Source organism: Anopheles maculipalpis, chromosome 2RL (genome assembly GCF_943734695.1).
Source record: "Anopheles maculipalpis chromosome 2RL, idAnoMacuDA_375_x, whole genome shotgun sequence".
NCBI lineage: Eukaryota > Metazoa > Arthropoda > Insecta > Diptera > Culicidae > Anopheles > Anopheles maculipalpis.
Window position 1 is genome coordinate 53,370,602 of NC_064871.1, and position 27,770 is coordinate 53,398,371.

The 27,770-nt window shown below is 42.1% G+C and overlaps 5 protein-coding genes across 5 annotated transcripts in view; 3 read left to right on the forward strand and 2 right to left on the reverse strand.

The window, feature by feature from the left end:
* LOC126558417 (leucine-rich repeat-containing protein 58) overlaps positions 1-27,770 on the forward strand; it is a 289,270-nt gene that overhangs the window by 141,860 nt on the left and 119,640 nt on the right. The gene's annotated exons all lie outside the window — the stretch shown is intronic.
* The window catches only part of LOC126558623 (probable dimethyladenosine transferase), a 232,181-nt gene that overhangs the window by 104,133 nt on the left and 100,278 nt on the right, over positions 1-27,770 (forward strand). The gene's annotated exons all lie outside the window — the stretch shown is intronic.
* Positions 1,748-3,631, forward strand: LOC126557479 (leucine-rich repeat protein soc-2 homolog). The gene has a single exon (XM_050213271.1). It carries the CDS (start codon positions 1,800-1,802, stop codon positions 3,606-3,608), a length of 1,809 nt encoding a protein of 602 aa, XP_050069228.1. The 5' UTR covers positions 1,748-1,799; the 3' UTR covers positions 3,609-3,631.
* LOC126559399 (CDGSH iron-sulfur domain-containing protein 2 homolog) lies at positions 7,090-8,105 on the reverse strand. Its single transcript, XM_050215552.1, has 3 exons — positions 7,999-8,105; positions 7,271-7,482; positions 7,090-7,179 (listed from the first exon to the last, which is right to left on the reverse strand). The coding sequence occupies exons 1-3, from the start codon at positions 8,093-8,095 to the stop codon at positions 7,090-7,092; spliced, it is 399 nt and encodes a 132-aa protein (XP_050071509.1). The 5' UTR covers positions 8,096-8,105.
* LOC126556776 (lethal(2) giant larvae protein) lies at positions 16,136-26,728 on the reverse strand. Its single transcript, XM_050212262.1, has 7 exons — positions 26,629-26,728; positions 19,614-21,465; positions 19,083-19,540; positions 17,561-18,024; positions 16,968-17,473; positions 16,705-16,813; positions 16,136-16,462 (listed from the first exon to the last, which is right to left on the reverse strand). The coding sequence occupies exons 1-7, from the start codon at positions 26,710-26,712 to the stop codon at positions 16,228-16,230; spliced, it is 3,708 nt and encodes a 1,235-aa protein (XP_050068219.1). The 5' UTR covers positions 26,713-26,728; the 3' UTR covers positions 16,136-16,227.

The following is a 27,770-nucleotide window of genomic DNA, read 5'->3' on the forward strand; positions in this document are numbered from 1 at the left end:
CAACACAACAGAAAATTCAAGTTAAGTTTAGCCCTTTCCAAGCTGGTAGTGGTGGATCCGTTCCCGTGGTTGTTTTTTGTTGTTTTCTAGGAAATTGAATGTCATGGGATGGTCATCACAACTGGGGTAATTTTGCTCGATTGGTTTGGATGCACCTAAACCTGCCGCTGCCGCTGTTGCGTATCAGTCAGTGTGCGCAATCAATTGTTCCTTTGGTTGGTAGCGATCTCTATCGGTTTAATAACATCACGAGTGCCAATTTGCCATCAGAGTAAAAGCGCACTCGAGTTTTACGCGCCCAGCCCCACATTCCCTTCCGACAAAGGGGAAGAGGTTTTGCCAGATTTCAGCTCACGTAGGTTCAATGTCACGTTCAGGTGGGACGTACGATGACTGGGTAGAAACGGACCAGGGGTACACAGTTGTGAATGCTGTTGATAAAATGTCGGTGAGAGAAGCTGAAGAGAATGACCGTCGTCTGCCCGTCCGGTGCAGGAGGAACAATGTCTGTCGGTGCTGTGCGTGTGTGAGAAACATGCTCCGAATATTAGCTGCTGATACATACTGCCTGCGATAAAATTTGATCGAACGAAGGGCAGAATTTTGTGTTGAGCCACCTCAGGTACGGCTTAAGTAGGTTCAGCTCCATTCTTTGCCAAATATAATCCGATTCTTTCTGCATGAGGAGTACCTTTCGCACGGATGGGAAGAGCAGCAGGAACAGATTGCTGGCCAAAGCGAAAATGGATCTTATTACATATACGGTGTGTGGAACACAAGGATAAACAAAAAATAGATTTGAAAGTGTTCGATGGTGGTCTGTGATCTATCAAAGTAACATTATACATTGGCGAACTCCTTTGGTTAGTTGATCTTGTTTGCTTTTTCCTCACCCGGATGATGCGTGCGTAAACTAATCCGATTCGCAATGTCAGGTGCTCTCTTCTGAGTCACGCACACGGGTGTTTTCTTTTCTTACCGCTTTTTTCTTTAATTTCGTGCGATAGTGTTGGCGTCCTTGTGTGTAAGTTCGCCCCCTTATGCACTTACACAATCTCTGGTTTCGTACGTTTGTGTTGTCGTCGTTGTTTCATACAATTTTGTACTGTAAACTCTTCTTCAATCTCAGCCTCTTTGTCTCTCTCACTCTTTCTCGCTTTCTCACCCCATTGCATTTTCACCTTGGTATCGGAGGAGGAATGGTGCATCTGAAATTACGACGCCTGCTATGGTATTTGCTCACTGTCTCTCATTCACGGTGCGTTTTGCTCACTCTCACAATTTCTCGCGTTCTCTGGCCGTGCGTATCCTTGCTTGCTTGCTTGCTTGCTCGTCAACGAGCCTGTTACAAGAAATCTTCAAGGATTTTCACGAGTGTGGGATGGGACACAAGATCCGGCAAAAATATTAAGCAGACCAGATAGTCCTTATTTTTGAAATCCTGCAGCAGCCTTCCCGAAATGGGTGTGTGTATGTAAAAGTGGTCACGCATGAAGATTGAGTTGTGCTATAGGAAATGTCTAGCATGTCTAGCAAGAGTTAGGACCAATATTACAGCATATTTATATGGGTTTTCCCCTTTTTTCCACAGGAGCTGTTGGCGTATTGTGAACTAAGATTGCACCCTGGGGACACTTACCATCTCAGGTGGTGCATCTGAGTGAATCAAATCAGCTGTGCTTTTGTGTGTGTAGTTTGGTGTGTGCACGAACGAAGGGACGGTTGCAGCTCGTTAAATTTTTCAGTTTCGTTCTCAAACAACATCATATCTTATTGTGCCATTCAGTGGAGATCGCGGCATGAATTTGGGTAGCTCCGGTGGAGGCGGTACCGGCACCTCAGCGAACACTTCTGGTGGCAGCAGCAGCATCGGCGGAGGCGGTAGCGCAGGATCCTATTCGACCGCCAGTGGTGGTGTTGCTGGTGCTGGAAGTGCAAACAGTGCGAACGTAAGCAGCAGTAGTACGGCCGCGACAGGAAGCGGAGGCTACGGTAGCGGGAGTGGAGGATCCGGCAGTGAAATGCCTGCGGAAATCATACGCCCTAAGGTTGTGACGGTGAAGCACCCGGAGTCGAACAAACCGAAACCGACCACCAAGAAGGGCAAAGCGATACAGGCCGACGTGGACGTGATTAAGGAGTTTCAGCGATGCAAGGAGGAAAACATTCAGCGTCTCGATTTGAGCAAATCCTCCATCACCGTCATACCCGCGTCGGTAAAAGATTGCACGAGCCTGGTCGAGTTCTATCTGTACGGCAACAAGATATCTTCACTGCCGTCCGAGATCGGTTGTCTGGCGAATCTGAAAACGTTAGCACTGAATGAAAATTCACTCACGTCGTTACCTGATTCTTTGCAAAACTTAAAGCAGCTAAAAGTGCTCGATCTGCGACATAACAAGCTATCCGACATACCGGATGTGATCTACAAGCTGCACACCCTAACTACCCTGTATCTGCGCTTCAACAGGATCCGGGTAGTAGGTGATAATTTGAAAAATCTTAGCAACCTCACGATGCTTAGCCTGCGGGAGAACAAAATTCACGAGCTACCCGCAGCGATCGGCCACCTGGTCAATCTAACTACGCTCGATCTTTCGCACAATCATCTGAAACACCTGCCCGAGGAGATCGGGAACTGCGTTAACCTAACCGCACTCGATCTGCAGCACAACGACCTGCTAGACATACCGGAATCGATAGGCAATCTGTCGAACCTGATGCGGCTCGGGTTGCGCTACAACCAGCTCTCGTCAATTCCCGTCTCGCTGAAGAACTGTACGCACATGGATGAGTTTAACGTTGAGGGCAACGGTATTAGCCAGCTGCCGGATGGGCTGTTGGCTAGCTTGAGCAACCTGACAACGATCACCCTCTCGCGGAACGCGTTCCATAGCTACCCATCCGGCGGTCCAGCCCAGTTCACCAACGTAACCAGCATCAATCTGGAGCACAATCAGATCGACAAGATACAGTACGGCATATTCTCCCGTGCCCGTGGCTTAACCAAGCTAAACATGAAAGAAAATGCTCTCACCTCGCTGCCGCTCGATATCGGCACCTGGACCCAGATGGTGGAACTAAACTTTGGCACCAACTCGCTCACGAAGCTTCCGGACGATATACACTGCCTGCAGAACCTGGAAATACTGATCCTGTCCAACAATCTGCTGAAACGAATACCGAACACCATCGGCAATCTGAAGAAACTGCGCGTGCTTGATCTGGAGGAGAATCGGCTGGAGTCCCTACCATCCGAGATTGGGCTACTGCACGATCTGCAGAAGCTAATTTTACAATCCAACCAGCTTGGGGCGCTACCGCGTACGATCGGCCATCTGACGAACCTGACCTACCTGTCCGTCGGGGAGAACAATCTGCAGTTCCTACCGGAGGAGATCGGTACGCTGGAAAACCTCGAATCGCTTTATATCAATGATAATCCGGCGCTGATTAAGCTTCCGTACGAGCTGGCCCTGTGCCAAAATCTGGCAATTATGAGCATCGAAAACTGTCCCCTGTCGGCGCTTCCACCGGAAGTCGTGAGCGGTGGTCCAAGTCTCGTAATACAGTACCTTAAGCTTCATTCGCCATACCGACAGATGTGATTTGATGGCTGAAGAAGAGAACGAAGCTGCCGCTTTCCTCGTCACCTCGTCGTCCTACCCTCGCCCGTATCCTTTGTGCCGACTTCGGCCTAGCCGTTAATACTTTGGGTTTGGTGGACACGTGTGTGTGTGTGTATGTGTATAACTGCACTGCTTTATGGTTTGTAAATCATAAAAACAAAATTGAAAAAAAAAACACTTCCGGTAAAAAAGTGTTTCTGAAGTTCTGAACTTGATTTGCCACAAACAGCCTGGAAAATGGAAATCACAGAAATGTGTGCAAAAAAGTGTGTTTGCATAGTGGAAATGCGTGGTGCACGCGCATGAAACACCGTAAAACGCACACACAAAAACAAATTGAATCAATGTGATTAAAATAAAGCTTTAATGTTATTGCTTATTAAAAGAAAACAAAAGAAAAAAAAAAGATACAACAACATAAGAAGAAGATAAAACGTACAACTACTAGCTGCCTGCAGCTACAGTTAAAAAGTCATCCTGAACATGTACTATTTAACCAAAAAGAAAGGAAGAAGCGAAAAATTAGAAACAAACAAACAAGCGAAAAACATCGATATTCCGTTTCTTAAACCCAATGCGTTTGTGGCAGTGAGCTCCAGAGAGTGTGTGTACTTGCTTGTTTGAGGATGCGAGGATGCTCTCCTGTGTTCCTGTTGTGTTTTGCTTAAGAAGAACCGGAAATGCGAACGAACGAACCTTTTTTTCTCGAGTTAAGTTTGAAGTAACGGTGACGAAATACGAAAAAACAAATGTGTGACAATAGTGATAATTGCCGTCGTCGCCACTGGCCGCACGTAAAGTGTGATTATAGTGATTGGTTCTTCATCCTGAAGCATTATTTGGTGAACATTGTTGAGAAGTGTTGTGTTTGTTGCCCGTCTTGGCCCGGCCCGTGTTGTGTTGTGTTTGTTACCCGTCTTGGCGAAGGATATGAACCGTTGCAAGTAGTTACAAAATTGGTAAGTTCTTACAAAACTGCTTAACAATACCAAAGACAGTACGGGACAACTATGTGTATGGGGATTTTTATGAATTTGACACTGTTAACTTAGAGATATTGAAACAAACTATTCGTCATTTAAAGTTTCTTTTTTCATTTACATATAACAAAACCCTCACAAAGGATGGAAGATTATTATATGGTTTATGAGTGTTTTTTGGAATCCCATCTCAATTATGGAATAGAATAACTTGCGTCATCATGATTCGTGCCAGGCAGTACTGCTGTCTAATGCTCTATGAAAACTGGCAGGAGATGTTCATGTTGGTTATCCACACTCTCTTCGGTCCTTGAAGATGAGTTGTTTTTCCATTTTTGGCCACCGAGTGATCGGTCCTCAAACCGGTACTCCAATAGAGATTTCAATCAATCTATTACACGCTGCTAAGGTTAGTTTGGTTGTCGCTTCGATCGATGATGCGTCCACCATTAGATTATCATATTCTCATCATATCTGCTGCATTCTGAGGTCATACAACACATTCAGAAGATGTTGAAAAACTCGAACTGTGGTTATAAGTGATCATCAGATTGTAACGATCTTCTGTAGGTCATTCCTGCCATCTAACAGCTTACTAGACTTGCAGAAACCACGCAGTTCGATAGTGAGAACTACTGCAGGGAGAAACGCCCTCCTGTATATCCCTTCTTTAAATTATTTACAGAGACGGAAAACAACAGTTGAGAGGAGAGCTTGAACAGCAGAATATCTAATGAAGAATTGTAAAATCAGTCAGGCAAACAGGCATACATTACGAAGCGTTTACAACGTCCGCTCTAAACATCCCCACGATGTTTTCTCCTGCGCGGTGCCATCGACAAAATTATCCTCTTTTGAACTAATCCAACGTTCTGATACTCATATTCGTTCTCAGATGTGACGATAAATAGTTAATCGCACCATTTAAAGCCTTCGTGATCGGATTCATGAGATCTTTAGGAAATTATCAGGGGATTGCAGGTTATCGAAATATCTGCAAATCGTCCAAAAGATCATTTCAACAAACAACTAACTAGGGGCTTCACTAACGGATCATCTCATTTGTCATCGTCCAAAGCTGACGAAATCTTTTTAGCTGCGTTCGAGATAAAGATTTTCTAAAAATGTCCTCGTAGCTTCGCCGGTAGAATCGAGTATCCAATGCTCCCTGTACACAAGGCTGACTATCCAGCTATTGGTCAAGGAAGCATAGCAAAACAATGCCTTTTGAAGTTAAAAGCCAAGTAAGAAGAATATGTGAGGAAGGTCTCCATGCAGGAGACGATCATCGTAATTGTGCCGCGAATTAAACTGATCAGACTCCAATGGGATGCTTAAATAATGAGAATGGAACAGAACCGAACCTGCCAGAAAAATATTTTTGGGCCGTCCATACGGACTTCGATCTCTATTATGCTCAATTTTAAATCGAGGGTGAACATTAACATCGTTTAGCAACGTAAGCCAACACATCTCGAGGACGCAGCGCCAAAGAGAAAGCAGAAGATGCAATAGTTATAAAGGGTCAAAAAAAAAATATATTACGTCAGGTGTCAAAACTGAAGACCTGGGAAGCCATTAAGTTTCGTCAAAGATGTCGAATAAAATATCCCAACCACATTTGTGGTATGCCGTCTTCCTTTAAGTAGCTTCAGAGTAGTAGTTTTTAAGTAGTTTCAGAGACTGGTGGTGGTACCGTCTCAAAAAAACTTAGTTTTGTAGTACGATGGGTTGATTTTACCTTTTCTATTGGATAATTTAACATCCGATCCGCAATCTGCTCCATCAAATCCTGCCGAGCTAGGTGTGAATGCTGAGCGCTGCCGATCGGATCTCGCACAATTCTCAATCGAGGCCTTTTCACAGTTGAGCCCGTCGCGTAGAAATGGCCAGGTCGCCAATCCGTTTCAATCATAAAATTCATATTTAACGTAAATGATGAGAGATGCATGTTTTTGTTCTTTATTCGGATGAATGCGACACTAGAAGTGGTGGTAAGCAGGAGCGTCTATTGAAAAGAATTTATTAATAGAAAAAATTTAACAAGAAACTCAATAAAGCGGTACTATTTTTTGTGAAGTAAAATGCGATAAGATTTGAAAACAACAGTTACAGCTTCGAATGATCTCTGGTATCTACTGTGTATTAGTATTTGAAACGCACCATTTAAGTTTGTTCTTTTTTTCCAACTAAGCTCTTGATGAAGGAAGTGGTTGTTACGTGTCTTTAGAAGCTAAAATTGATTTTATCAATCTTCTATTCAAATGCACATCTTCTCTATAATGATCGATATTTTTAAAGAACAATTATAACCATTGCGCGTTTCCAATGAGTTTAGGGTATTTTTTTTTACCGTTGAATTTGGTATGAAAGTAAGGTTAGGCCAATAAACCATCATCCCTGGAACGCATTTAGCGATTGGATGAGCAAATGGATGATGTGCAGCAAATGTGCATTATTGTGCTGGACAGGCGAGTCTCTTAGTTCTTCTTTCGCTGTACCACCACCGGTCCGAGGTTGTCGCCGCACTCCTTGTTGTGAGCACCATGTGATCCATCGCAGTACGGCCACTGTAAGGTAGGATTAGTGATATAGTCGTAAGACGCAACAAAGATAGCTGGCAGGTTTATCTGAAGGTAGCACGACGCGATAAACACTTACGTTGTTGGATTTCCAGCAACGGCAGAAAGCTGCTTTTTCGGCAATATCTTCTATATCGATCATGTCCACCACTTTCGCTTCTTCCAGCCGGATCTTGTTGTTTGCCTTCTTGGAGGGCTTCGGGCGTGCTTCCGGGCAGAAGGCTAAATACGACATATACACGACACCGGCCACGGCTGCCGTTGGGGGCACCAGCGAAAGCCAATCCTTAACTGAAATTAATTAAAATAGAAAAAAAAGATAATTTTCTTGTACATGTTCACAGCTTCAAAGCACAAAAGCTTTCTGCAGCTAACACGACACGAAATTCATCACCATTAAGACATTCGTGACGAAACAATGCTGCTAGACGCGTCTCGTCACGGTGATTATCTGTCTGGATTGGCTTGAGTAGCTGGTTGGCCACACAAACACAATCTTACATAACGAGAAGAATCTTTTGCTTGCGTTTAGAAGCCTACTGCCCTTCGGAACTGATTAGTAGTAGAGTTTAGAAATAATCTGACGGCATGTTTAAAAAATGGTGCCTGTTTTACGGGTGAAGGACCTCGAACCCCATCACCCCACCCTCTGCTTTGCTGTCTACCACTCGCCTTTCCTTTAGCATTGCATTCAACGGTGTGCAATAAGTTACGCATGAACGGCCCAAAAACCGTATTCGTGGAGTGTGTGTAGCCGTGGTTGGTAGTGATGCCGCAAGAAAATGGTGGAATGTATCGAATACTTACAACCTAGCCGGAACCATCCACCGAAACTGTCCGGAATTGGCAAACCCGACAGATAGTTGGGTACGGTTGTTTTCACTAATCCCGAAAGCAGCTGCATGGTGATGTTGATGATGGGTGAGCAAAACTAAACTTTAGCACCAAACTTTAAAAAAACACGACTAAGCAGCCCGGTTCTGCTGGTGTAGTTATGAAAATATCACTTGATCCAAGACAACTAGATCAAATGGATTATTGTGCTGGGGGCGCGGTGGAGTGGTGTGTGCTGTGTTGTTTCGCTACACAACGATCAGCAACAACGACGACAAATGCAATGAGACTGGTTAGCTCCGAGGAACCAACGACGTTTATTTTTCTTCAATTCACACTCCCCGTACTCGTTCCAATGACGATGACGGTGTTTCGTGGTTTCCGTGCTGCCAAAAGATTTGCAAAACTAACTGCACCTGATGGTTGGCACCGCGTTTCGAGCAAAAGAAACGGGTGCAATTGGCCTGATTCTCTTTCATTTGTTACTTATGTTCCGCTCGCACTAAAGCTGTGCGCATCTGCTCTCCTTTTCTAGATACACCAATACATTTCACAATCAAGTGAATTGTTTTGTCTCTTTTGCTCGTACGGTAGTAGGTGTGAAAGGTACAGCTATAGCGATGGGGAAGTTATCGTTTTGCTGTCAAGAAATGACAGCTTACCGTTCAACAACTCATTAGGCTATGGTCTGTAAATTGTGTCTGCAACTTTAAAAACTGAAAAATTTATATAAAAAAGAATTTGCTTACAATTACAACAACTTACAAAAAATAACTAGTGTTTTATTCTGTTTCTTTTCAGACTTCTTGGTTGCGTGTCTCGGTTTGCTGATGCTGGCATAAATATCGGGTCGGAATCAATACGATACTCAACGGCAAAAATCATCATGTGCACCCTTGAGATAATTAATTTCACCCACTCTTCAACGGTTACATGTCCCTTGAAGTAATACGTGTTTAGGGTCAATACAGATTTTAACGTTTTATGATCTCTGGCGTAAGCTTTTAACTCTTGTGAAAGAGATTTTGATTCACATCAAACTAAACCATCGATACCTGTTGCCCGACAGCACGTCTGATGCAGTCAAGCAAATGACGACAACTAGGATCCAAGCTTCCGGATAACTTGACGCGTTTTACCGTGGCGCCCAGTTTAGCTAGTTGTTTATTGTCTAACCACTAATTTATTATATACTTGGCGACCCTTATATTCGAACCTTGTTTGGTGGTCGGTTTTATCCTTGTAATTTGTTTCCCGAGCGTTGCGTACGCTACGATACTATGCTAGAAAATTAATGATTTTATTCATTTTAAAATAACAATTATAATAAGATTTTGAAGATGTGACCGTAAGTGACCAATGCAATTCTGTTTTAGTTTATCAAACAAGAGAAAAATACGTAAATAGTCCCCATAATATTATTATTACAACTGCACTTAACAACTAGAGCATTACTCTGAAGATGCTCTCTGCTTCCCATTACAAGGGATTACAGAACATTTTGGTGGATTCATTTGTTTGTGGTATTTTGAGGTAAAAATATTTCCATTTTGTGATGTGTGACTGTATCTTCCACACACGTAAAACAACAAAGTTCTTTTCGAAGCTTATAAATGAGGCAGAATATCAGGAATTTCGAGGAATGCGTCATAAACAAAAACGAACTGCAACGAATTTAAAGCTTATGTGGTACCGAATGAGTGTGAATGTGGGGCAAAAGCAAAAAAAAAAAAATGGAATTTAAACGCTACACTAGAAAGTAATGTTTTTATAAGTTCATATAGTGAATAGCGTGAGATGCACTCACGCTTGGTTGTCTTACGTGAATTTTAGGTTTTGTTTTATTAAACTGAAAGAACATGCCGATTGAAGCGTCATTTTAATCTAGTCATATATAATTCAATCTTGTTTTTTGGTTGGTTAATTCCGTTGCACTCCTCGTGCGACCTTGTGAGGCTAAATTAATATGGTAAAATGTAAAACTAAACAAACAAAAAAAAAAAAAACACAATGAAAACAAAATTGTCGGTTAAGATGCTAAAACACACAATTTAAAAAGTTTAAGAAGTTTAACACAATCCTTTGTACACCGAGGGAAAGAAAGTAACAACAGAACGGAAGAATGCATTAATGGCCTAAATAATAAATGTAGCGAAGAAAGCGTAATTAATACATAAATATGTGTACCCACTACTTGCAAAGTAAGGCGCAAAAAGTAAAACAAAACTAACAATGAATTAGTGCGAAAAGTAATGTAAACTGTGTAATATGTACATTCGGCAAATATGGTGATTGCTGAATGTGGCGGAAGTGTGTTGTGTTCATAAAAACCCAAACCATTAAATCGAGACGCTTCTTACACCATCGAGAGCGTGTAATAATATCGGGAATGTATTTGTCGACGATCGAATTTAACAGCAAAAATGGAATTGACAATTTCTAGTAAGATACCATAATTAGTATGAATGTCATTCCGCTTGCAAAAAAAAACTAAAATAAATAAAAAAGAAACACAAAAGCGAATGTAAAAATGCAGAACAAATATCGAAGAGAAAGCGTATGTTTTTCAAACTGATCTTCGGTACCGCTTTGCTTGCACACTTTACCCCGCCTGTGTTGCTCAAAAAATAGTGGAAAGTTTGAAATAATTTCAATTAAGTGCAGCACGGTTAGTTCAAAAGTGCCATGATGCATGACTTGTGCATGACACGGCACAAAACCGCAAAGATTTCCATTCGTATTTCTTGTTTTACGAATATTCAATATTTTTTGAGTGAAATAATTGTTCAATCAATATTACATTTATATTTTAATCAATACAAATTTCTTTCACCTGGTTCGGTAATTTTTCCGGGTGAATTTTTTATGTTTGGTAAAGTGTCCTCAAACGACATACACTCACCGTGAAATAGGAAACCATTAAAACTGTAGGACAGTACATATTTTAAAAATTGGCGTTGAACATGCGCGTGTGTGTGTGTGTAGTGCGAACATAAGCGGAAGGACAACATAATAATTATTATAACAGATATAATCCAGAACCCATAGCACGTAAAAGCATTAAAAAAGCTACTAGAAACTACTAAATGTATGATTATGCTGAGAGCAAACAAAAGTATATATATACATACATATACATATTTAAATTTGTATGTAAAATAAAATAGAATACCATGATCTCAGGTCAGGCATGAGATTATTATTATGGAAACATGCGATCGTGTATTTTACCAGCAAACGAAGCAAAGAAGAATGAAAAGCCAACAAAGGAAAGGAAAATGGAAAAATGTTAATGGAGAGTGTAATAATGCGCACAACACAAATAAAGTATTCTGATTCCGTATAGCTTAAGCAGAAAGGGGAGGGTACATATGTACGTAGGGTGGAGAAATAGTAAAACAGAGTATAAATTCCGTGCATAACATACAAGTTCACGCGCGCACACACTTGTTTAGAGATGAGAAACAGTGTATTAGTGAAAGTATAAAATATGTAAAATTATTAACAACAGGGCTTCTCTAGTGACAGGGTTGTGAATCGGCCCATAACGAGTTGAAAAAAAAAAAAACGCAGTGTAAAACGCACAACATGAGTTTACGAAACAAGCAAAACAAAATCCACAACACACAAAAGAAAACGTTAGTACGTATGATATAGCTACCTGCAATATCCGGCAAACGAAAACAAAGAAAAACTAAGTATGAAACAATGAGGAAAAAAAAACAACAAAAAGAATACGCACACACTTACAACACAAAACAAAAGTACAGCGAAAATATGGTTGCAAATTTGTAAAATGTAAGAAAATGGACGCTCTCGTGTGTATGTAAACGTAGTAAAGATGAAGAAATATTCTGTTTAAACGACTATAAGATGATACTACTATTTCGCAAATGTAAACCAAACATACACATACACACACACTCACACACATACACATACACGATATAAAACTAGCTTTCACAAGCTCTCTTTCTCTCTGTACTACGTTTGTTAGATTTTCTAGTTGGAAAAAGTATCTTTACAAAGTATGAGAGTTTGATGGTAAACATAAAATGGTACAGCAATCTTTCTGTTCCTCACACCCGCACACAACAATCATAATCGCGCTTTAGTTCACTGCCATACATAAGTCCTTTTTCCTATTTTCCGATCAGAACAACACAAACTGTGTTTGTGTGTGATTTGACGGGCGAGAGAAATCAAAGCGTTTGTTCCCTAAGTTATCGTTGTTGTGGTTGTGGTGGGATCATCTTCTAAATGTGGTTCCCGAGTGCCAAAAGAACTCTCCCCCCCCCCCCCCCCTCCTTCCCTATCCCCCGTACCCTACCATGATTATTAAGTAATAGTGAACAGAGTGAAATGGGGAGGAAACAGGAAACAAACTTATCCATTAATTTGTAGGACAAAGGGACAATCCGGAGATAAACGAGAAACACTGTGCATTGTAGAGAACGTGTTGAATAATTAGCTGTTACTTTGCTGTTATACTTTGCTCTGGCTGTTCCAATTTTTTTTGTCCCATGCCTACCCACAATCGAATCGAGAAAACAAGGATACACTCTTGCTCGAGAGCCAGATGAAAACGATAAATCGCAGGAAGAGGTTTATGAGTGGGAAAGCAAAGACAAAGGTAAAATGGTTCTATATTGGCGTTATTAACAGTGAAACATACTTTCGCCACCAAAAAAATCCTTCGAAAACTGTTGTTTTATTCGATACAATGCACGACGATACAGAAAATGGCATAATGTGCTAAAAACAGAAGAGAACGAACCGACGGCAAAAACGAAACTGACGATGACAAAATTTCATAAATAAATGTTTATACATGTACAAATGTTGTGATAATGTGTATGTGATGATTACACGATATGACATGGAGATTGGCTGGATACGTTTGAGAGGTAAGTATTGACAACGAGAGAGTACAACGTCCATAGGGCTATCTTAGACATTAAGAAAAAGGACTTATTGATTGATCGGCGAAACTGCTTTGACTACAAGGTCCTTAGAAAACGAGATTTCTTCGCATAACGTTGAGGAAGCTTGAAGATAAGGGTACAAGCTCGGCATAGTAACTTGGGAGGCACGGGTACCAGGTCGATAAGATTCCTGCCGGGGTCGCTCATATGAACCTGGTATACTTTCTATAAATATAGGGGTTTCAAGGATGGGTGAAGTTTTGTTTGTGAATATTTGTTTTATAATTTCTCTTCAAACACTGCAATTGCTTAGCTACTTTCAAATCAATTCTAATGGGACCTTCCAGACTTCCACGTGAAAATTGACGGGTAGCTTCCCGTCCATGTAGGTACCCGATCTCATGTCTACACACCTGATCCAGGACAGGTCTCCCTTCACCTGATTAACAGCCAACAAACTCGCCTGTGCCCCGACACCTGGTGCCGAACTGGGGGTCGCTGACGAATACCTTCATGGCGGGGCATGATTACGGCATCCTCATAACATGTCCCAGCCATCGTATCCTACCGGTCTTTGCCGGTCCGGTTCTCCGTATAGCTCTGCAGGCTCGTGGTTTATCCTTCTCCTCCAAACTCCATGCTCGCACACACCACCAAAGATGGTCCGGAGGATGCGACACTCAAACACGCCAAGAGCGTTTGCATCCTCCGCTCGGATGGTCCAAGACACGTGGCCATATAGGACCACCGGGCGAATCAGTGTGCGATATATCTCACATTTCGTGCGGTCTCGAAGTCGGTGAAGGCCGTAGTAGACACGATTCCACTGGACAATGCGTCTCCGGATTTCGCTGCTGACATCGTTATCCGAAGTTACGACCCAAGTCCCGAGATAGCAGAACTCTGCTATCTCGACAATCTCTACCACCTCGAGGTTGTCGACGTCGACTAACACGCTGCTTCCCACTTGGGCTCTATCACGATCAGAGCCTCCGGCAAGCAGGTATTTCGTCTTCGTCGCATTGATCATCAATCCAATTCTAGCTGCTTCACGTTTCAGTCGGGTGTACGCCTCACACACCTTCGCTGTCGTCTTGCCAACGATGTCACTGTCATCCACGAAGCCAATAAATTGAACAGTAGATGTTTCGTAGTTTTATATAATATAACCCTAAAATATTAATGTTATTGAAGATAGAGATTAGAACGTATCTGCCATTGGTACCGTTGGGGGGGAAAAGGATAAAGGGGAGAAGGAAAAAGTACGTCTAATTTGAAGCAGAAATGCATTTTTTTTGTAAATCCAATTCTCTATTTTATAGAGCTTTTGTGCTTTGAAATGAGTTTAACTACCTGGCATTACGACTGTTTTAACCAAGTCGTTTCATTTTCATCAACATTTGTGTAGGTGAAACCCACTTTTTGCTAGAAGAGAAAAATACCGGAACGGGCTTGAACGTTTAATAAATCATGCTTTGCATTTGATGGTCGATACTCGTCTAGGTTCTCGTGCTACCTTACAGTTTAACGTTTAATTCTCTTACAGTTCGATAATTGTAGTTTGAAGTCTTAGAAGAGTTGTAGTGATACATCTGGTCTGGATTGTACTAAGTCTAGCGTTACTATTTTGCATACAACACCCTTAACACCCTTTAACTTTGACTGTAATGCTGTCCCTACGAACAATTCGAAGAACGCGCCGTGCCACTAACCGCCGTTATGGTACCATGCCAGAATGATCTCAGAGGCGTCAGGTTAAAGCGGGTGTTGTTCGAAGAAACTGGTGCCCGAATTGTGAAGAAAACTGACTACGAACGAGAGACTCACCTCATAGATTCACCGAAGTTCATCCAAGACACCAGCCCGCAAGAACGATTGGAGCATTTCGGATTCGGCACTAAATAACATAAATTCCCCTGTTATCGAATACGTTCTTGGTTTCCATGCGATTAAATAGACACATGTTATATTTCCGTTTCCGAAAAAACTGTTCCGTTTTGCTTAAAAATAGAAACAAAAGAAATATATGTATATATAAATCAATCATTCATATAATTTTTCGTTTTTTTAAATATAAAATTTAACCAACCGCTCGCAAGCTTTTTAAAATGCTCTCTGCGCCATCGTATGTTTAACAAGTAGAATGCTGTATTAAACAGTTCTAATAAGCTGCTCCATCGGCCTTCCCTTTATTCTTCTACACTAAATTACCAAAGACTGTTTTACTTCTTTTGTTCGCAAACAATTAACATCCACCCCCTTTTATGTACTGAGAACCGAAGACGGAACGTGCTTATCGCCAGTAATTGTTGCTACTGGTTAGGAGGAAGAATAATTATTATTTCTGTGTTGGTACAAAACCGGTTGTAAAGTTCCGTGTGTGTGTTTTTTTTTCGTCGGATGTACCCAACAAAGATTGGCATGCCGGGAACGCTATCATCATCCAATCGCTTTAATAAGATTTAAAAAATATTTGTTACTTGTTAACGTTAAGAAATCTATCATTTACTCTTCCACTTTGCTTAAGGCCGTGTCACACTTAGCACGTGAGTTGATCGATTAATGTACGACAAAAAAAAAACGAACAAATTATCGTAAATCTTCCAAAATTGGGCTTTTCTAAAAAATGCGTAGTGTTTGTGCACATTAACTTCGAACGTGGGCAACCGCGATTGGACTGTGGACGATCGAAGAGAACGATTGGATCGCGTGAAAAAGCTTTTTGTTCGGAGTTTGCTTGTATTTGCTGAAAGATTGTTCATCCATTAAAAACTTAACTTCAAAGTAAACATACATTTAATAAAATACGCCCTTATCTCTTATCGTATCGCACCGCTCGACGCGTAGGTTCCTCTAGTGGGGAGGGATCTATGCTCTAGCGCTAAACTATTATAACCTGCAATACACGAAAGGGATAGTAGAAAGCATTTCTTACTTGTTAATAAAGTTTTTAGCTTCGTCTTCGTTTCACTGTTGCAGTTCCACAACAACAGTGCGTGGAAAAGGCAATATTGGTGACGTCTTCTGTTCGTTTTAAGTGTGTGTTTAAGTGTGTGTGCCATCTTTGAAGCATACTTGTCATTGATCATTTCGCTGCACAGAAGTTATCTAATACTTGTATGTTTGTGTGTTAATGTGAAGCTACGGTTCTCCGTCCTCTTTAACAGCCGTCCTGTGTTTTGTCGGAATACTAGCGCATATCAGTACACGCAAAATACTGTGTTCTTTTCGCGTCTTTAACAAACTTTTAAGGAAAGAAGCTGAGAGAGAGGCACTTTTAGAATTGACTCTCTTTCCTGAGCACGGTGATAAGTGGTGGTGCCGTAGTCGGTAGCGGTGGTGGGACTGATTCGTTTCCGTTAACGGACGTGCTGGTTGTCGTGGTCGTTGTGGTCGACGATGTTCGGTTGTTTGTTTCTTTTGCTTCACCATTTGTTACGTTCGAACCATGCTTTACCGTTGTGATTATTGATTTTATGATAGCCGAGTTGGACGTTTTCTCTTTTGTATCGCTAAAAGAAGAAAAAATACAAATGTTATCAGTTAGATTTACAGAGTTTAACAGCCCATAAAACAGGCATTAGAATAGTGTAAAAAAGTGCGTTCAAGTTGGTAAATGCTGTGCATCTTGAATCCTGCATTGTTTAAGCTGTTCTAATACTTGTTCTATAGGATAGTTTCGTATATTCATGGTGCTTCAAATGACACCCCCAAAATTACAAAAGGACTCTCAAAAAGATATCCTTTGCCTTACCCGATTCCTTTCAAGCTGGTTATGTTGGATGAATTCAAGCTCAATATTTCACTGTTCTTGGCCGTGGACGAAGATTGGCTCGTGTGTGTGCTCAATACGGATAGTCGACCTGCGAAAGGGCAAGAAGATCGATTAGATTTTGTTTCGGAATATTACCCCATTTTCAAAATTGCCGTAATAACCACTACTAAGAATTTTTTCAATACAAATTTGCATCAGTTGGCGGATTTACAAAGATTTTATCAATTTTCCCCCGAACTTACCGACAATCTCCTCGGTCGTGGTGGAGCAAAGTGTTGTCGTGGTTGCATTCAAATGATCACGCACGGAATCGATCGTTATGTCACCGATGGAGCTGGTGATCGTTTCGTTCGCTTTGTTCGGTGATGCTTCATCGCCGCTAGCAACACCATTGCTAAGTCTTGTGTTGGAAGTGCCATTTGTTAGTGCCGTTGCACTACCGGTCACCTTGTCGTCTGCAACCGATTGTTCACTTTTTGCCGCACCAACGGAACTGGTCGCACTGTTTTCCACTTCCCGCTCGGATGAAACTTCGCCTTGAAGATTTTCCGCATCCGTGCCAGGTTCCTGTCCGTTATTTTCCTCGTTCGCATCCCCGATTTCGATCGGTGTTGTCCAATCTTCCACATCAATCATACCATTAGGGGCGACAATTTTCGTTGCCGATAGACTAATACGCTGCACCTCGGAGGACGACATCATGTACAATGCCTCACCGTGGCTTGTGAAGCATAGTGATGAAATGCCACTGTAAGGATAAAACGCCACAATGAAGAAAATAGAAAGGTTAGATCAACCATCGCAAAAGAATTGATTTGTGATTTTTTTTTCATACTTGATATCTTCCCGGCGCACTGCAGCGGAATTAAGCTGACGTCGTAGCTCCGGAACAGTCAACACTAGACAATCGCCCAGGTTGGTCAGACACAGCAAACTAATTTCGTAATGTGTTGTCACATCCGAACCAACGTTAGATGTGTTGTTCTCGTTGATTGCTGTCGTGGATGTGTTGTTGTCGGGTGAGGATGGTTGTTCGGCTGCTTGCGGTGAAGTGGCTGGTTTCGGTGTGCCGGTCGTCTTCGGAGGACTCGAGTGCACCACGGAAGAGGTCGGTACGGTACACATGAAGGTGGCGAACGCAATACGCCGCACACGTGCTCCTTCGTGGGCCGTTAGCTTGTACTTGTTAACTGGTTTCAGTTGCGGCAAGGAGAAGATTTTGAACTGTTCTTCCGATGCAATTAGCACGCGATGTGGAGCCGGTCCTGGTACGTTCTGGAATTCTAAGGGAACACCGTTCTACAACGGGGAAAATGGTTGATATTAAAAGTTAGATGCTTACTAGTATAGAATGCATTTAGAAAATTGACCGATTTAAATTATGTCAGTTGTTTTATATTATTATCTCAAAATAAAAATTTGGACATTGCAATCAACTCTGCGCCGGTGACGGTAGATTTATACATAAATGTGTGAATGTCACAGATATGTAACCATTACAGGGTATCCCGAGATTTTTGTGCGCATTCCCATATATTTTTGTTCTCGTCCCGAGGTAGTTTGCCGCGTTCCCAGATATTTGTGTTTCTGTGCCACAATTTTTTGTCACATTTCTATATATTTTTGGTTTCTTTTACATTCGATCGCAGTTGGATGTGAACTATTTCGAATTTCGTAATTTTTTCGGTTAGGAGTTGTTGTCTCTTTGGAGACAGAATTTATTTGACTGCTTTTTTATTTTGTTTTGGTATGCGTCGATCTCTATTCTATACAGACTTTGCGAGAAGGGACAAAAGTATGAGAATCAAATAAAAACCATGTTTCAAAGTTGCATGACTGTAAAGTTGGAAGTACAAGGATAACGAAACTTCAAAGGCACAAGAAAAATATTGTAAAAAAAATCGGATAACTATTTATGAAAATGCTAAAGTTAGACGATTTTTTTCATTACGGTTGATCGGCTAAACAGCTCAAATGGTCTTCATCTTGTTTCGAGGAGGATCCGATGTGTAAATAGAGTATGCCCAATTAGCAATCATTTCATTTGCAGTGTTGAACTCTAGAAGATTTCTTGTAGCGTTCACAGCAAACCCTTCTCGCTGATCTTATAAGAAAATTGTTATATCTCCCATCAGTTAAGGGTTATAAATTGGTTAATAAATTAATAATAATTTCGGTTGATGACCGGAAGGATCGTGAAGGAAGACTATCAAAAGGGTAAAAACTGATACTTGCGACTAAAGGGTTTTTTCGAAAATTAATAGCGATCCCAGATAAATACTTTTAGGAAATGGTCAATTTTTAATGCCTACATCAGTTTAACGGAAACGCTACCATTTCCCCACACCAATACTTACGCTGTCAACTACCGCAATTCCTATGATTGGTGCACGATGCTTCATTTGAATTTCCTTTGCCAGTTTGCCCGTTACCGGAGGTCCTTGCGGTACCGGCTCATCAGCTCCATTCTCCCCGGCTGCAGCAGGTTGTTTCGGCGGAAGGTTCAACACAAACACCGACACACAGCTAGAGTTTGTGCCAGCCCAAAGTGTAGGAATGTACACATTCTGGTTGGTGATGAAAGTTTGCGCAAAAGTTAGGCAGCGCACCATTGATCCCATACCATCATCAACCGGGCGTGCTTCAATTTGACGCTCGACCGGCCGTGTTTCAGCTGCTGACTGTTGTCCACCAGCACCGGCTGCATTAGGATTATTTCTTGTCGAACGGCCCTTGCGCAACCGACGGAAGGATTCGCGCAAAGTCTTTTTGAAAGACTTCCGGCGGGAAAGTGTTTCGCCAGCACCGGTGAGATCTGTTGTTGAAGACGAAAGCATACGAAGAGTTAGTTGGAACTGATGAAAAGGGGAAACATGACGGCCTCTTACCGTTCGGATTGAGTGTGCACTTGTGCAGCACCGGAGACAAATTGTTATAATCGAACAGCACGAGACCGTGGGCTGTTCCAGCCGCAACCAACGACCATTTGCTCTGCATAGCGATGCAAGTGATGGCAGCCGGCGGTAGTACTTGTAGTACACCTACAAAATTCACTCCCTCGATGATGGGCGTGTTTTCTTCCAGAAGCGTTCGCTTCACCTTCAGTTGGTCGTGACCCTTCCATACGAAACCATCCCGATCACTTACCAAATTCATCGTCGTCACTTTCAACGGTCCGTGTGGCTGTGTTTCGTCCGCCACTTCATGAGGCGATGCTTCAAAGTTGGCCATTACCACATTACCAGCGGTGCCAGCAATGACGAGCGTGCCTGTCTGCGGACACAGCTGCACCTTCTTCACGGCCAACCGAGGATCGTCCGAATAGGGATCGAATTGGCCAGCCTTTCGGAAGGGAGGTTCACCATCGTCCAGCTGTTCGGTCGATGCGTTCAGGTTACTGTCGAAATCGTCGCTGTTGTTAAAGAGTGGTGCCGTTTTAACGTGCAACAGCGGTGTTAGACACACTTCCGAACAGTCCCAAAATTTCACTGATCCATCTTCGTGTCCAGTAATCAGTACGTCTCGTTCCATCGGCTGCTCGTCATCGTCGACCGGTTCGTTAGGCAGAATGCCACCGGTAATGGGCCAAATTTTGCAACTATATTCGGCCATTTGCAGTTCTCCTGCCAGCTTAATCTTAGCATACACGTCCGGTGAAACTTGCGACACCAGATGGTTGCAGGTGACGGCAGATGCATGCAGAGAATGAAGGTAGGGTGCATTAATCTGGGGCAAAGTTTCATCGGTCAAGTCGTACGCAACCAGCTCTTCTTCCAGCAATACCACCAACACCTCCGCTTGCTCTGGCCGGACTTCGTTGAACGTCACAAAGAAGTCGATCACTTTGGATGTAAAATCAAAGGCCACCTTTGTACCATCCTTGCAGTGTACTGATACACACTGATGTTCGCCGTAAGCGGATCGAGGCATTCCACCAGAAAACACGACCAGCTCACAACGTCCTCGATGTCCACGGATCAAGCGATCGATTGCCTTGCAAGGATCCGGACCGTATGGAACGTACTTTTGATTTTCCGGCGGTATCGGACTATCCAAATCCCAGGTAGCGAACGATCCATCCGCATGGTACCACGTGAACTGCGTTGCATCCTGTGCGATGAACAGTCCCACACTCTGCCCGTGACCGGGAGATATAAACGATTGCTTTACACTAGCACTCTCGAGATCCCACAGAACAGCGAGACCACGGTTGTAAGCAATCAGCAGCAAATTGTGATTGTTTGGCAGCTGCTTTACCGATTCAATCGCACCCGGATTTAAGCGGTAAGACGTAGGTAGTTGCTCCAATACCACATCGTGATAGATGACGGATTCTTTCACGCTGAAGTTACGCACGTCGAATTGATACACGTTTCCGCCCTCGGTGCCAATCCACACGGTATCCTTCATGTACGAACAGCAGAGCGACGAAATTTTTTTCAGCTTGCCATCGAATGCTAAGTTCTTGATAGCTACCAATAACGTTCCCGCCGGTTCCCATAGAACCAGCTGGTTGGACGCCGTTAACGATAGCAATCGACCCGTTCCCGGGATCCATTCGAGCATCTGCACGATTAAATCAGCAGGATTGTTGCTGGGCGAGGTATGCTGGCCGTAGAACTCCACACCAGGCCGGCCAAACACTTTGATGACGCCACTATTGGTACCGATGGCCATAAGCTTACTTTTCGGATCGTAAGCCAGTGCCGATGGTTTATGTGGGAAGCCATGTTGAGCAGTCTAAAATAGGAAAAGGAAAGAAAAAAACTAATTAATAATATGATCGTAAACAATATTATGTTTTAAACAGTATTTTAATCCTCAAATGTTGTTGTCGAGTTTCGGACGATTTGTCTCACGGGAGGAAAAAATTTCCAACTCCTATGCTTGGAGACTTTCCATGTTCCCTAGAAATTCCTTTCTCTCTACTTATCTCATCGTAACGCCATCTACAGGAAACACGCGCACAGCACAGGGCACTAATGAACCTGGGCTTTACAGTTTAAAACTGATAGTTTTTCTACAGCAAATGCATCTTACGTTGCAAAAAGAGAGGAAGAGTGAGAACTAGCATAATACAATTTTTTTCATTCATATAGGACGATCAGACCGTATTGCTATGTGTTATACACTTAGTGTACAAATAAGTTTTTATTCTGTAAGTGAAACTATTCACATCATTTTTGGAATCGCAGGAAATCTTCCACAAACAAAAAAGTTGTATGACAATCTATCGGTGATCGGTCGGAATCGTTCGGTTTAAAAGATGAATTGATCGACACGACGTAATCAACCTTCTGCTTATCTATTTGTATCGTACACCAAATCGCACATAAAAATATTACAGTCTTAATCAGTGGCGAGTTCAAAATGCGAAAGTTGCCAATACCTCGGCGTACAAGAACCACATCTGAAAGTCATTGCTGTTGAAGATTTTCTTCGCATATGTTGCGATTACCAATTAGCACGGTTATGTTCGGATCCAATTGACTATGTGAGAACGCAACCGAACTTGTCGTCCAAAGGACTTTGTCTACCAAGAATACTTCATCGTCTGAAGTACCAAGTTGTTAAGGGGGAATGGACTTCCAAACAAAGTCATACTCGTCTAGTAAGAGGCTAATGATAATGATAATGTTAGAGGCTAATGAGGCGTCCAGTAAGATGGAAGATGGAGGAGTTCTCATCTATCAATTGACCTAAAGCGTTTTATCTGCCGAAAGGCCTTGCCATCGAAGAAACCTCACAGTCCAATAGGGATTTAACATGTATAGGGTGTTGTTTTGCTTGAATTCCAGCAATCTTTTGGGTGCAAGATGAGTCATTCCCCCCCCCAAAACCTCTACAAATTGTCGATGCGGATGCGCCGCTCGTTCTTTGAAAAAAAATATTTCAAAAAATTATGATTTACGGCTGGATCTGATTACTATTAAAAGAATACTACTGTTATAACTGAAAAATTCAACATTTGTACTTCGGTAACATCTGTGCTTCGGTATGATTTCATTCCAACAGGTTTTCTTCATATTTAACATAAGGGTCTATTTTTCAGTATAGCAATAAAATCGTTACTCTTTATCGGTATTTCTTCCGATTGATTCCTTCACGGTCACCTCCGCCACTACATTATCACGAAACTTATCTGTAAACCTTTGGGAACGTTTTTGCTTTGTTTATCGGCACAGGGAATCAGGGGGTCCACCATATCTTCCCTTCCGGCTGGGCTACAACAACGCCGGTGCACCGAACGGAGCGTAATGATAACCGAAACCAACAAACCCTCCAAAAGTGGGGCTGTCGTATGTAAAGGAAACAGCTACAACAAAAATCCACCGATAAAAAAAGGGTGCGGGGGTTTATCGCTGTGTAAACACGGCGCGAGAGCGAAACAGGTGAATCCAAAGATAACGACATCGGAATCGGATACCGCAGACAGCTAGGGTGTTATGGAAGTTGGCCCTTGAAACTGTGAACGGCGACGACTATGGTTCGGGTTTCGGTTGCACCCCAAACACTCACAAGCATACGGAACCGATGATTAAGCGCTCATTAGCCCGATCTCAAGGAAACAATCGGTAAACCCTTCCTCTGCACGTTGATAGCATCCGCGTTTCGCGACGATGTCAACGATAAGCGGTCGAGTCAGATGTTGCAAGCGTTTAAGTTGCCCATAGTATTGATCTAAGTTAAGCAATGTGAGAAAAGCGACGAATGGAATTAAAGTACCATTTCAGTGATATAAACCCATCTTGAACGCACCTGCTAACTTGATCCACCGTAGCATAAAAGCTGTCCATCCAAATAAGCTTTATTAACTTTTACAAATATTTTAACGTAATGTGTAAGGCACACGACGGTAGACTATACTTTTGATAGTGAAAACCCTTTGACACACACACATTATTGGCATACGTGGGACCGCAGCAATCATAAGCATTGACAAACATGTAGAGCAGTTTGAAATTGTTGATAACATATACGCGGGGCTGGTTGCACCTTGCGAAGTGGTTGGACAGACTTGTTCGTTGCCTGTTATCTTAAGTAAATACCTTCAAGTGGAAGAACGAGGTTAAAGCATGATATCACCAAACACAACACCACGAAGCAGTTCGTCCGTTCGCTACCCATTACCAAATAAGTCATTTTTTTCCTTCTTTCTCTTCATGTTATCTTCTATTTAGTGAAATCATACAGCTTTAAAACAGACCTTCTAGTTGGACTGCAGTAGAACATTTTCTTCGTCACCAATGGCATGACAAGACTTGGGGTTTTGCACTATTTTTGCGACGCCAACCGAGTAACCCTTCTTTATCGATTTGTAACATCAACAAGGGTAGAACACACCCTAGCACAACAAACAACCCCCCCTCTATTCTGGTCAATAAAGATGGACCAGTTTTCCATGGGGATATCTTCTTTTCCTTTGACCGCTCACAACACGGTCCGATCGACTAGGTGTGGCAAGACTAGGTGATACATAACGCTAGGCTCTGGCCATGCGGAGGTTACCCAGCTTTGTCGAGGTTGTAGCTGAGCTGTGTTCCAGACTAACGGGATCTTCCTCCATCATTACTGCACACCGGCAACGTCTTCGAGTGCATTGCTGCTTGCTAGACCCACGTTAAGCTTTTCCTCAATCTACTCGACTGCTCGTTGGCAGGCAATGTGCTTTAGGAAACTCGCGCCGAAACAATCGTGACATTCAATGGCTTAATGTCGCAATTATGATAGTCTTCGCCTAACCAGTCTACCTATAAGATGGTGAAGAATACTATCCAACAGATCGCTTCCCTGGTTCACGTGTTCTTTGTTTTCCCTAGCTCGAGCGCTAGTACCAACCAACTCATCTTCTTTTTCCACTCTAACAAAATACCCTAGGCAAGGTTTAGATTCTTTGCCTTTTTGCGCTGTTCATGTTCATCATCGTGCAGCGCTCATACTGCCGGGTGACCTTTCTATTGCTTTCTGCCAAGCAAGAGAGTTAGCGTAGATGATCTGAAGAAAAGCACGACACCTTCTTCTTTCCATTCCGCCTTACAGTTCCCGCCGTCATCTTTCGAGTTAATTTAACTCTAGCTTTAAAGCTCCAAAGGTTGGTTCGTAAGGGCGCGGAAGGCACCACCACTCAAAAAAAACCGTTAGTTTACTTTTCCCTCTGCCAGGCGCGTTCGAAAGGCCTGCGACGACCATGAGTACGCCAACACAATCGCAGCGATTTTGCCGTCCGTTCCAGATTTCAGGTTGCGTCCACCTCAAACAGAACGAAGCAAACGGAGGAGCATGAACGAATCATCGCAGGAAGGCAGGATAGAAAGTGAACAGCGAACCGAACGATTCATTCTTGTGTGGTTCGGTTTTTCGTTTTTATTGGAGTTGTGAAGCTGTACGACGTCGTTTCGTGATCCAATCTCCTGAGGGAGAAGCCTATTGGCGTAGGCGAATGGACGGTCAGGAATAATTTAATACAATTCATGTAGGCAGACTGGAGGGCTGCAGCAAACGTCCAAACTCTCTTTCCGATGATGCACTCCAACCGTTACGCACGATGAGATGTTTGGGTAAAAATGTTAAATTTTCTGCATGGAGCACACACTTTTGGCTTTCGTGACAGCATTAAACAATAAATTCGTTTTAGGTTAAACAACATAAATGCGACAAATCTATTCCTGATCATAAGAATACGATAATAATGCGCGCTTAGAAACAATAACGAAACTAACATAATTAACAATTTAGACAGATGTGAAGGACGCCCATAAGCTTGCAGTTCTACGTGTTATTTATCAATTGTTGTTTATCAAACATACAGCATGGAAATCACGCAACAGTTGTGCAATGTCAGTAACATCACAGAAACAAAAAAAGCCACCACACACACACATTCAATCAAACACAATTAAGCATATGCATGTGAGTAACATTTGGTAAACAATTCTCATGACTCACGTACGTAGGAGTGCGTAAGTAACTTTACATTCATTCATCTTAACCTCACCGAAACGCATACAACACCTGCACGTGGTTCTCAGCATTCTAGCTTGGCCTGGCACACCACATATTCACACTAGCCGATTTTGCTTGGGATTCTAATTAAATGCCTATGATTGCACTCTTTTCCTCTTTTTGCTTAGCTGTGCGATCGTATTGTTTGCTGCATTGATCATATTGTAGTTAACGTACGAATAACATAATAATACTGACAATCAGATACCTCTTTAGGGGGGGTTTTTTTTGTTGTAAATTACAACACCTTATCTAGCGTAAAATGTTGCTCATTGTGCGTTTATATAACCCGTGATAAATGATCAAAAGATAATAAAAAGGCACCCAACTCATTGTACTTTTTTTAGGTTGCTTTTACTGCTTCTGACTCATCTGTGAGATTTTCTAATGCTGAACCCCTATCTAAGTGCATTCATTCAATTACTGCATGCCGTCATTCATGATGCTAGCGGGGTCTAAAAAAATGGAGTCTATGAAGCTCGATTTAAGTTTCGGCCTGCGGAAAACCATTTTTGATTAACAAATATTTGATTATTTGTGTTCTCAGCTAATAATTAGCTGAATTGTTCGATACACAAATAATAAAATTATTGATAATCGTCGCCATTGTCGCCATCGATGACCATTTGGCATATCGAAAAAATCCAGCCCTCAGCTATGTTGTAGTAGTCAGATTTCTAAGGTAATAAAAAATTCCTAAAAATAAATTTAAAACTTAGGTAATATTAATCTACGTGACCTGAGCAAACGACACGCACGAGGTCACCATCCAACTAAATACTTTTCGCAAAAATGTTATGATTATGTACGCATACAGAACACGTTGCCCCGCGTTCGGGAAATGAGGTGGTGATGCATTATATCGCAAAGAACCGAAAAGAAAAGCAAAACTCAGCTTACCCGACGAAATGCAAACAGTTCCTTCTGCAGCTTCTGCCGTTCCGTGGAAGGTTGTTGGCCTTTTCCGCGTATAAACTTCAGCATTGTTCTTCCACTGTTGTTGCTGCTAATGAGCGAGAATTGGCTATGATGGATGAAATGGTTCGATTTTGCTTCGGAATAAAATGCCAGCAACGATGGTTCTGGCGGTTCTGCTTTCCTAGATTACACTTTTCACCTCTACGCTTCTTTGACTACCACGCGATAGTTTGGAGTTTGAATTTTCCACACAAACTCTCTCGTCGATTGGTTGTCTGCTTTGGCACTGTGTTTTCTGCTTTTGTGCCCTTTTCACATCGAACGTATGAACACAGAGTAATAGAAGAAAGAATGGAATTTGCTTATGTGTATCAGGTTGAGATTTACATCAACTAAAGTGATGGTTTTGTTTGGACGTTTTTTTTTAAATATAGATTTAAGATTTTGTCACTAGTTTTTGTCGGTACCGTTTACCGGTTGTACTTTGAGAAGAAATTGTGGAAGGCACACTGTGAATTATATGTTCGTTGTATGTTCGTTGCTATATATCTGTATCTTGAAGCTCAGGATAAGGTCTGAAAAATAGAGAAAAGAAAAACTAAATTAAACATTTTGCCTAAATTTTTATACTAAAATGTAAAAAAAAGTCATATAGGTGTTTACGTATTTTTTTCAACACAAGCGGTGTGAACAACACGGCACTGGACCGTCATAATTAATTATAAATAAATAAATAAAAAGGTGTTTACGTATAATTATGAATTTGATTTACTTTATACTATCAACAGAGCCCAACCAGTATAAGAATCTAGCGCGTTGAAAGATTGAAAGCTATCAAATTCGGGCTCATTTTACTAAGAAATCACTTCGATCTTTTGAAAAACCGGTTATTCACCCCATCCATCAGCGATCATTTTCTTCAGCGGTAAAGAAAACCCTCCCCCTACTGCTAACTCACTCTCCAAGACGAATGCACACTCTTTCCATCATCAGCAACATCCCTTGCTACCCCCCCCCCCCCCCTGGTTGAAATGATGATCTGATATACAATTGCGGTACGTAATTTGTTTAGAAAATAAACACTTCCTCCTCGAACGGCTTACGGCTGGTTGTGATGGAGGGCA